At 44.1% G+C, this 12,038-nt stretch overlaps 1 protein-coding gene across 4 annotated transcripts in view; it reads left to right on the top strand.

The window, feature by feature from the left end:
- CAMK2A (calcium/calmodulin dependent protein kinase II alpha) overlaps positions 1–12,038 on the top strand; it is a 411,160-nt gene that overhangs the window by 317,623 nt on the left and 81,499 nt on the right. For all 4 annotated transcript variants that reach the window (XM_077468290.1, XM_077468289.1, XM_077468291.1 and 1 more), the window contains exons 8-9: positions 3,359–3,442; positions 9,926–10,020. In XM_077468290.1, coding sequence (XP_077324416.1) covers positions 3,359–3,442; positions 9,926–10,020 — 179 coding nt within the window. The remainder of the gene's footprint in view (positions 1–3,358; positions 3,443–9,925; positions 10,021–12,038) is intronic.

Genomic DNA, 12,038 nt, shown 5'->3' with positions numbered 1-12,038 from the left:
TTCGCCCAACTTTGTCCGCTGAACAGTGTTTGGGCGGACAGTCCGCTCGTGTGTGGGCTTTCAGCGGACAGTTTCAGCGGACAGTTTGACGGACAAGGTTTTTCGGAATTTCCGAAAAACTGTCCGCTGAAACCTTGTTTGAGCGAACAGTCCGCCCGTGTGTAGGCTTGTTCGTCAAACAAAGTTGCGCGCATGCTCAGAAAGGATTTTCACGCCGAAAGCTATAATGCAGTGTATAGGACGTCGTATTTTTCGTCCCGTCGTACGTGCCGTTCACGTCATCGCGCACGGTTTCAGCAAACTGTTCGTCCGTCGTGTGTGGCCATGTCCGTCCATGCTAAGTTTGAGCGGACTGTTTGCCGAAACTGTTTGACGGACAAAGTTGGGCGAACAGTCCGCGCGTGTGTACGCGGCCTTAGGGTATATTTGGGACTTTAAATGAGACACAACAGGGAATATTGCGCCTCCATCCCTGGGTGCTTATGCAAAAAAGACTGAGGAGGGTGGGACTTTAGATGAGGTGCATGGGGTAGAGCCAGACAAAACCATATACATATGTAAAAATTTTATTTTTTATTAGACCAAAGATAGGGCATGGATCATCCTTTATAAACGTATAATAGCACATTGGCATATAAAATACAAAGTAACAACATACATATTGAGGATAATCACCAACATGACACAGAAAATAAATATTATACATCACAGTCCCCCAAATGGAGTAGGCATAACATTATATCAGGGTGGTAGAGCAATAAAAACCATCTAGAATCATAAATATGAGATGGATGCATCAAAATAAGCTTGACAACGTTTCGTGGACTTCTATCCACTCATCAGGAGCAAGTGCATCCATAAACTAAAAAGGGGATAAAAAAAAAAATCATCATTATAGTTTGATATAACCACAGACTGAAGGGGGTAGAGGGATTAAGGATGATAATGAACAAATGAACAGGCCATAACTGAAAGTACTCACATAAGAGCTGATATTAGGCCATGCGATACCACCTGCCGGAGGTCAGCCAGATAAATATGTCCAGCACGGGAGCTGAGCAAAGGACCCAAGCATGAACCAGGAGCACACACGCAGTCCCCCAAAAAGTGTATATGGAAAAATCTTGATGTAGCTGTGGATGGGGTTTCTGTATTTTATACAATAAAGTAAGTGGTTTGTTACCACACTGGTATAAAAAAAAGAAAAAAACATGTCATATTGAGTTTGCCAAAACTACCATTTAATATACCAAGGCAGACTAACAGATTAAGCCTGTTTATAGTCACCACAAGAATATACAACCCAAAAAACATTCACGCTTTTATCGCAGAACAAGAAATTAGAACATGTTAGTTTATTTTGGATTTTATGTTCCCGTTGCAGCTATTAACATAAATGATCTGCTTTTCCTCTCTCTTACCTCATTCTAAGAATACCAGTTTTCTGGCAGGTTCTCACTTTTTGAGCCACTGACAACAAGTATGCAGAATAAGTCAGACTGATGTTTATCAATTAGACAGCTGGAGCCTCAATATTCTTTCAGTATAGACTTCCTTTAAATTATCTTTAAATTCTGGATAATCATTAACCCCCCCCCCCCCCCCCGGCCTATAGTAATAAAATTGTCAGACGGGAACACTTCTATTCTGGGTGGGCATCATATGATGTCCTTGCATGCTTCATGCGCAACCTGGTGGCACGCAGAGGCATGATCTGGGACTTGCTGTGTTCACCGGACAGTGGAACAAAGATCGGTGTACCAGGCTGCTGTACGCGGCTCTGGTGCCATGTGATCACTGTGACCAATCACAGTGATCACATTGCAGATGTAAACAAACAATGGCTTGCATTCATAGCCATTGTGTACTATTGTGATCTCTGTTATTGGTCACAGTGATTACATAGTACAGGGCCAATCACAGAGGACCTGTTGTACCATGTGATAGCTGTGACCAATTACAGCTATCACAATATTACATAATAGCACATGAATGGATGCCATACACAAAGTAAACATAATTGCTTATACATTGATCATCACTATAATAGGTAATCATAGTGTAAAAAAAAAAATCCAGATTACCTCCCCAGAGCAGTACAGTGGCACTAGGGTGACACTGTAGTGCTATGGTGACTCTATGTAAAAAAAGAAGAATGTTTTAAAAAATAAAAAAATTTACCTTTTTTTGTTTTTAAACAGAAAACAGTATACATATTTTTTAAACATACTAATCACTAGTCAGTGTCCCTTATCATTGCCACATCAGTCATATGGTGACACTGTACTGCTCTGGTCACAGTATGCAAGAACGATGATTATGATAAAAAAAAAATTATTGAATTTCTTCTTTTTCCAAAAAATTGTGATAACAAAATTACAATTTAAAAAAACTCACCATGCTCTTACTAAATACCATGGGGTGTCTACTTTCCAAAAAGGGGTTACTTTGGAGGCTCAAGGAATGCCGTCAGCACATCAGGATTTTCAAAGAATTATACCATAGTTTGTAGATTTTATAACTTTCACACAGACTAAACAATATACACAGATTTGGGTTATTTTTACCAAGAAATGTAGAAGTATACATTTTGGCCTAAATTTATGAAGAAAGACTATTTATTTGCAAACTTGTATAACAGAAACTAAGAAAAACTTTTTTTTTTTTTTAAAGTCTGTATTTTTTCGTTTATGTAGCAAAAAATAAAAAACTACAGTAGTGATTAAATACCACCAAAACTGTAACAGTCCTGAAAACTGAAAATTGGCTTGGGCAGGAAGGGAGTGAAAGTGTCCGGTATTGAAGAGGTTAAAAGAAGAATTTCTAAAGGGGTCACTTTTTGTACCACTTTCTCAGGTTTAACCTAAAGGTTGCATTAAAGTCTACCAGAGGCGCCACATGGAATGCAAGGTGCTGCACTTGACTTCTGTAATCTTACACACACATCAACACCTTAGACAACTGAGTGAACTTCTGGTTGAATAATAGCTACTTCTACTCGAAAACCTAGATAAATATTGGAAATCCGCCATAGGAATTAGCCATGGTTAACAAGCACCAGCTTCAAAACACAGTAAGGAAATGCTGCCAGAAAGTTTATTTAAAATAGAAACCTAAACAATAATGGGAAAAGCATACACATCTATCCAGGATTATGTCTACAAACTTGCAGAAATATCTAACCTGGGTGGGAAATGAACAAGTCAAGAGTGATAATGATTTAAATATTGTACAGCTTCAATGAAATGCAATTCAGCACTTGATAAGAATGATAAATGATGGGGAAACCTTTTATTAGTAGACAATGTTGTTTTCCACTCTTTAGAAAATTCACAACTTTTTTTTTTTTTTATCAAAGGATTTGCTGGAACGCCAGGCTACCTCTCCCCAGAAGTGCTAAGAAAAGATCCATATGGAAAGGCTGTTGATTTATGGGCCTGCGGTAATATATAAATAAGCTTTGTGGGTTATACCTATCTATCTATCTATCTATCTATCTATCTATCTATCTATCTATCTATCTATCTATCTATCTATCTATCTATCTATATATCTATCTATCTATCTAATCTATTTTAAGAGTCTTTGTAAATTATCTATTTATTTATTTGTTCTACCTTTTTCTCTACGATTAACCTAGTTTATCTCACCCTATATCCATCCAATATTTTGGCAACTTGCAGCTCCTCAGCCCAGTTCAGTTACATATTGATATGGTCTAATGGTAGTTCTTTAATAGCGGAAGGCCTGTAATCTTAGTGATTCCATATTATCTATATTTGTAGTATCTTCTGTTGTTACAGCCAATAGTGAATCATTGTACCATGCTAACTGTCTGACTGGCTTTCTCTCTATTTAAAATGTACAATTTGAAAGTAACAAGCAGCCCTGGCATATAAAGCATATCAACCTTCATTTGTAATGTGGCCATTAGGGATGAGCTTCGTGTTCGAGTCGAACATCGGCTGTTCGCCCGTTCGGCGAATTCCGAACATTATGGGCCGTTCGCGCCAAATTCGTGTGGCGCTCACGGCCCACAATGCACTGCGTCATCGCAGTGCATTGCTGGCTCATGATTGGCCAAGCATGCACTGTGACCCCGCATGCTTGGCCAATCACAGCGCCAGCAGCGAGGAGAGCCATGATTGGCCACAGGCAGGATGCCTGTGGCCAATCATAGCTCAGGCTGTGTAGTACACGCCCCACACTATATAAGGCCGCCAGCGCGGCGGCCTTGTGTAGTGTGTTGGCGTCTGAAGCAGTTAGTGGGTGTTCTGTGTACCTTCAACACAGTATACACCGATCGTTATCGGCCGATTTTTGATCTTGCTCTTCTGTAGTGGTTGTTGTCCATCTGCAGGAGTTATTGGAAGTTGTGCGTGCCTCCAGCACAGCACAGTATACATCTGTATATACCCCTTTATCTCTGGTGTTCTATAATAAAGGCATCTGCAGGAGTTAGTGGGTGTTTTGTGCCTCCAGCACAATATACACCTGTATCTACCCTTTATTGCTGTTCTCTAATAGAGCCATCTGCAGGGCTTAGTGGGTGTTGTGTGACTCCATTACAGTATACCCCTTTATCTCTGGTTTCTATAATAAAGGCATCTGCAGGAGTTAGTGGGTGTTTTGTGCCTCCAGCACAATATACACCTGTATCTACCCTTTATTGCTGTTCTCTAATAGAGCCATCTGCAGGGCTTAGTGGGTGTTGTGTGAATCCATTACAGTATACCCCTTTATCTCTGGTGTTCTATAATAAAGGCATCTGCAGGAGTTAGTGGGTGTTGTGTGCCTCCAGCACAATATACACCTGTATCTACCCTTTCTTGCTGTTCTCTAATAGAGCCATCTGCAGGGCTTAGTGGGTGTTGTGTGACTCCATTACAGTATACCCCTTTATCTCTGATGTTCTATAATAAAGGCATCTGTAGGAGCTAGTGGGTGTTGTGTGCCTCCAGCACAATATACACTACCCAACTGCTGTTTTACCCAACTCCCTTCAGGCCATTACCATGTCTGGAAGGCCAGCAAGGAGAGGCAGACAGGCGCGAGCCGATAAAAGAGGGCAAGCAGGCTCTGTGTCTAGAGACAACAGTGCTGGTCGTGGACGCGGTGCATTGTCATCAGCACGTGGCCATGGGACACGCTTTTCCTTCTTTTCGGCAGCTGGACATGTTGAACCGCAACATGCCAACGACTTGGTAGAGTGGATGACCAAGCCCTCTTCATCCTCCTCATCCTCTCTCACCCAGTCTCAGGGTACTAGCAAAGCAGCTTCCAATGCATCGTCTTCCCTCGTCTCAATGTCATCATCAGTGACTCCTTCCCTAGACCCACCACGTCCTCCTGAGGAGTCTCCTGAACTCTTTGAGCACAGTGTTGGGTACATGCTCCAGGAGGATGCCCAGTGTTTTGTAGGCTCTGATGATGACACTCAGCTAGAGGAAGGCAGTAGCGTGAATGCAGAGAGAGGGGATGCTCAAGAAGGACAGTAATCTGGCAGTCATGTTCCACAAGCTGCAGCATATTGCCAGGTTTGCTACAGCGATGAAGAGGGAGGGGATGATGAGGGCACTGACTCCACGTGGGTGCCTGGTAGGAGAGAGGAGGAGGAGGAGGAGGCACATGTCCAACGAGGCAGGATGCCCTCCGGGGGCCAGCTTAGGGGCAGCACACCGACTGAATCACACCGCAGAGCTCCGCCTGTGCAGGGCGCTGCCTCTGCGCGTTATTCTAAAAGTTCTTTGGTGTGGGCCTTTTTTGAGACGATTGCATCAGATCGCACCGCTGCTATTTGCAACATATGTCTCAAGCGTATCTCGCGTGGCCAAAACATCAGCCGCTTGGGCACCACATGCTTGACCAGACATATGTTGACCTGCCATGCAGCTCGTTGGCAAGCGTACCTCAAAGACCCACACCAAAGAACAAAGTGGACCTCTCCTTGCTCCTCATCAGTTGGCATCTCCAACCCCACTAGACCTTCAGTCCTCTCTGAAACCTGCTCTGAGAGGAATGAAGGTGTAGAATTAGGTGTGTCACAGCCAAGTGCTTCCGGGCACTCTGCTAGCAGTACACCCACGTCCGATTATAGCAGGCAAATGTCCCTGCCCCAGCTGCTGGACCGGCGAAAGAAGTTCACTCTCAGCCATCCACATGCCCAGCGGTTGAATGTTAGCTTGGCTAAATTGCTACCACTTCAACTGCTGCCTTTTCAGTAGGTAGACTCGGCCCCCTTCCGTGAGTTTGTACAATGTGCAGTTCCTCAGTGGCAGGTCCCCAAACGCCACTTTTTCTCACGGAAGGCGATTCCGGCTCTCTACCGGCATGTGGAAGGCAATGTCCTTGCCTCGCTGGATAGGGCGGTCAGTGGTAAGATGCATATTACCGCTGACTCATGGTCCAGCAGGCATGGACAGGGACGTTACCTGTCTTTCACTGCCCATTGGGTCACTCTTCTGGCAGCTGTGAAGGATGCAGGACAAGGTGCAGTAGTGTTGGAGGTTGTTCCGCCACCACGCTCCTCCAAAATGCTACTATTGGTTGTGACACACCTCTCTCCTCCACCCCCTCCTCTTCTTCTTCCTCCATGGCCTCTTCCAGTGCTCTGTCCTCAGAACCAGCGGTGCTCCGTAGGCGTTCCAGGGGCTACGCAAGTACGCAGGCAAAATGATGCCATGCCGTGCTTGCGCTGGTTGTTTGGGGGACAGGAGCCACACTGGGGTGGATGTTTTGTCAGCTCTGCAGGGGCAGAGAGGTGGTTGACGCCACGCCAGCTTAAGCCAGGAATGGTGATTTGCGACAATGGCACCAACCTCCTCTCCGCCCTCCGACAGGGACAACTGACCCATGTGCCCTGTGTAGCTCACGTCCTTAACCTGGTGGTGCAGCGGTTCTTGGGCAGGTACCCCAGCTTACAGGATGTCCTGAAGCAGGCCAGGAAAGTCTGTGTGCATTTCCGCCGATCATTTAATGCCTGTGCTCGGCTGGCTGAGCTCAAAAAGGAGTCGAACCTGCCCAAGAACCGCCTTATATGTGACATGCCCACCAGGTGGAACTCAACGTTGGCCATGCTGCAGCGGCTGCACACGCAGCAGAGGGCCATCAATGAGTACCTGTGCGACTACGGCACCAGGACAGGGTCAGGGGAGCTCAGTTTTTTTCTCACCACGCCAGTGGGGCATGATCAGGGATGCATGTACTGTCTTGTCACCGTTTGAGGAGGCCACAAGGATGGTGAGCAGTGACAGTGCATGCATCAGTGACACTGTACCTCTTGTCCACCTCTTGGAGCATACGCTGCGTGGAATAATGGACAGGGCACTTGAGGCAGAACAGAGGCAGGAAGAGGAGGACTTCCTTGCCTCTCAAGGCCTCCTTTATCCAGACAGTGTTCCTGCTGTGCCACCCATCACACAGGAAGAGGATGAGGAGGAGGAAGAGGAGGAGGAGGATGATTGTGTCAGCATGGAGGTGGAGGCTGGCACTCAGCATCAGCAGCAGCAGTCTTGTAGGGATGATTTACAGTCCCAAGAAACACGTGGACTTGTACGTGGCTGGGAGGAGGTAGCTGCGGATCATGTTGTCCTTAGTGACCCAGAGGACTCCGGTTTGAATGCCTCAGCTAACCTACGCTGCATGGCCTCCCTGATCCTGCAAAGCCTGCGGAAGGATCCTCGTATTCTTCGGATCAAGGAGAGGGACCATTACTGGCTGGCCACTCTCCTTGATCCACGGTTCAAGGGTAAGGTTGCCGACCTTATCTTGCCATCGCAGAGGGAGCAAAGGATGAGACATCTCCGGGAGGCCTTGCAGAAAGGTCTGTGCAACGCGTTCCCAGAGACTGGGAGGTTACAAACTCCTGGTCCTGGACAACGTGTTGCTGAGGCATCGGTCAGAAGGAGCGGTGGAGAAGGTGGCCGTCTGACTGATGCTTTCAGACAATTTTTTAGTCCGCAGCCCCAAGGTATGATCGGTTCCAGCAACCATCTCCAGTGTCTGATTTACATGGTGCAGGAATACCTAGGGGCAAGGTCAGACTTGCACACCTTTCCCACCGAAAATCCTCTGGCTTACTGGGTCTTGAGGATGGATCACTGGCCAGAGCTTGCACAGTATGCAATTGAGATACTGGCCTGTCCTGCATCCAGCGTTCTTTCGGAACACACCTTCAGTGCTGCTGGTGGCTTTGTTACCGATCACAGGGTGCGCCTGTCCACCGAATCAGTTGATCGACTGACCATCATCAAGATAAATCAGTCTTGGATCACCCACAGCTACCAAGCACCTGAAGCTGATGTAACCGAATAATTTTTTTTTAAATATCACATCCCTTCAAGACTGCCTATGCTGATGCTGAGTGACTGTCCTGTTATGTTGATTGTCTATCCTCTTCCTCCTCCGCTGATATGTTGGAAGAACATTTCTGGTTCTGGGTGATGCCATCAGCCCAATTTTTCTGCCCCTGTTTAACAGGGGCGTTTAATTACAATTTTTGATACAATGCTTTGCAGCAGGGCTAATTCCTGCAATAAAACTAGAGTATATGGGAGAGGTTGCAGTGTCGTGGCACCAGCACCAGTGCCTAAGGCCAAATTTTTCTGCCCCTGTTTAACAGGGACATGTAATTACAATTCTTGATATAATATTTCACAGGAGGGCCCGTTCCTGTGCCCACCCAGAGTAACTGTGAGGACTTATAGTGTTGTGGCACCAGCACCACAACCACCAAAGGTCAATTTTTCTACCACTGTTCAACAATGGCATGTAATTACAATTCTTGATATAATCGTTCACAGCAGGGCGCTCCAGCGCCCACCAAGAGTCACTTTGAGGGCTTACAATGTTGTGGCAAAACCAACACCTTGTTCCGCCATTTCTGCAGAGCATATAGGGCAGGCCCCTACTTTCAAACATCCAACTTACAAAGATCTCCTACTTGCAAATGGAAAGAGACAACAGCAAGTGAGATGAAAAAAGATGTACGACAAAACAAATTATACAGGGGTAATAACCCTTCCCTATGTTTTCCAAAAAGCTTAAAAATAGTTTTTTTGACTGGAGCTACACTTTAAAAATGTACCAGTTGAAAATTACAAACAGATTCAACTTAACACAACAAACCTACACAGTCCCTGTCTTGTTTGCACCGCCTGTATACTGCTGTTCTGAGTATATAGGGCCTGGGGGCCACACGCATTTCCTTTTTTTAATATGGGTACTGGGTTCCCCTTAATATGCGTACAAGACCCAAAGGGGCTGGTAATGGGCAGGAAGGGCTACCCATGCCATTTTTCTCAATGATTTTCAACCATATTGCAGGAACCAGATATAACATTAAAACTGCAAGCAGTTTTAAATGATGCTATTTCCGTTTAATGTCATTTTGTGCAGGGACTGTTCTAAACACGGGAAACATGTGGCACTTCACAGGCATACTACAGACACCCCCCAAGCACCATATTTAAAGGGATATTTCACTTTTTTTTTCACTTTAATCGTCATTAAAATCAGTGCTCCCGCCAAAACGGCCATTTTTAAAAACATTTTAGGCATTGACCCATGTCCCCTGGGGCCGGAGCCAGGTCCCCAAACCCTTTTTAGGACAGTATCTTGCATATTAGCCATTAAAATTAGCACTTTTAATTTCAAACGTTCGAGTCCCATAGACTTCAATTCAAAAATTCAAGTTCGTACGAATTTGGGGTCCGTTCGAAAGTTCTGGTGCGAACCAAACCGGGGGGTGTTCGGCTCATCCCTAGTGGCCATACTTTTTTTTTATAATTATGAGATATCACCTTTGCCCAAGACTATCACATTGGGCTGAGCTGCCCAAGAATAGCCAGATTGCACTCCAGATCTGTCTGAATATCACCTTTTTTTTACAGTCAATGTTATACTCTTCTTATATCTTTTACATTAGGGGTTATTCTATACATTTTACTTGTTGGCTACCCACCTTTCTGGGATGAAGATCAGCACAGGCTGTATCAGCAGATCAAAGCAGGAGCATATGATGTAAGTAAATCTAGTGGAACAATTCCAGTTTATCTTACTCCACCCTGTTGTTGACACACATAGGCAAAAAATGTGGGAATACTTTAAAAAAAGGTATTGGATAAGAACACAGGATTATTGTAAGGTAATTTTAAGATTTTATTCTGATGTGTCTGTCTTGATTTTTTATAAAAAAACATTCAGCAAAAATTCACTATACAGAATCGGTGATCTGTATGAACAAATGTTTTTGATAACAGTTAGACAAGATATCTGGGAGAACAAACCTTCATCATCTAATTAGATTTAAAGGAGAGCAGGGAACAGGCATAACACTGCAAATTTAGGATCAACTGTAGGGGAATATATGGCATAGAGGCTTGCTTGATATAACTTATTCTTGCCTGGAAAAAGCCAGGAAATCCAAAGCAGAGAAAGATGTGGTCCACTCTCAGTAATAGATAAAATGTCTCAATTCTGGTTTCCTTGTGTGCTAAGGCAGAAGAAATTATACAATAAAAATGGCGTGTGTGTGTATATATATATATATTGATACAGAAACAAAGCCTGAAAGTGGAGAAGATTCTTCTAAGAATTTCCAGGCCGAGAATCTATTGATAGGGTTTGAGGCACGACATATACAATTACCAAGGGTAAAGATTCCCATACTCTCTTTGGCACGATCGGTATGGCGGGAGGTTAAAAAGCTAACAGGATTTAGGGACATCCCATCCGAGTTACCCATGTGGAATATTCCCTTATTTGAGCAATTAAGTACACTGCAAGATAATATATTTTGGACGCAAAAAGGAATAGTACTACTGGATCAGGTTTATGAAAGTGGGAATATATACTTATTTGATTCTTTAAAAACACAATATAACCTAGCAGATTTTTACAGATTCCTACAATTAAGGCATGCACTACAGGCTTAATTTGGTAGTTATAAGGTCAGAATATCAAAATACCCTCTTGTTGGAGTATTAAGAACCCAGGGACCAAGGGGATTAGTATCTAAATTATATACATATTTAATGTAAGATACAGGATGCTCCGCTACTGATTAAAAGGAAGCGGCAAATGGTCTGTACATCTATAATAGATAAGAAATGGAAGGAGGCGTGCAAATCACATTTGGGAGTATCACCTGCAAGTAACAATAGATAGGCTTGATGTATTATATACAGCTGTATCTATCTCACACCGCGTAAATTAAACTTAATGGGACGAACGGCACCAGTGGACTGTGGGAGGTGTTATTAACCAGTGTCTGATTTTGTGCATTTAATGTGGTCTTGCCCAGGCATTAGTAGATACTGGAGACAGGTCTTGGATATATTATCAAAAGTACTGGGGGACCACATTCCATTCACTCTAGAAGTCACTCGAGAACAAGAAGTGGAGTGGATATACCAGGACCTGGCTACAGGAAACCCTATTCATGGGTTGTAAGCAAATTGTGCTTAAGTTGATGCAACAAACACCCCCCTCAAGGGATCATTGGCTTAAAGCGATAAACCAAATACTTCCATATGAGAAATGAATGTATGAGCATAGAGGAACACCTCAGAAATATTATAGATTTTGGGATGGATGGTTGACCTCACCATTAACTCTTAGTGGAAATGAATAATGTGTAAGCCCTTGTACACACGGTCAAACATTCTGACGGAAAATGTCCGATCAGACAGCTGGATATAAAATTTTCAAATTTTCAGACAACGTGATCCGATTGGACTTTGTCCGATTGTTTGTAGAGAATTCCGATCGGACAAAGTGCCACGCATGCTCAGATCAAATTACGAGACCAAAGCTATTGGCTACTAGCCTTAACGTAGTCCCATAGTAACAAAATAACGTCATCACGTTCTGAAGGATCGGATTTTCCGACAACTTTGTCTGACCGTGTGTATGCAACACCAGTTTCGGACAAAATCCGTCGGAAAAAATCAGACGGATTTTGTTGTCGGAATGTCCGACCGTGTGTACGGTGGCTAAGAGGGGCACAGATAGAAGAGGACTTGGATGAATGGAAGTCA

The sequence above is a fragment of the Lithobates pipiens genome, unplaced genomic scaffold, assembly GCF_037356315.1.
Source record: "Lithobates pipiens isolate NorthernLeopardFrog02 unplaced genomic scaffold, aLitPip1_a1.2 Scaffold_8, whole genome shotgun sequence".
NCBI lineage: Eukaryota > Metazoa > Chordata > Amphibia > Anura > Ranidae > Lithobates > Lithobates pipiens.
The sequence above is the reverse complement of the archived record's forward strand: the minus strand, read 5'-3'. Positions and strand labels throughout refer to the sequence as shown.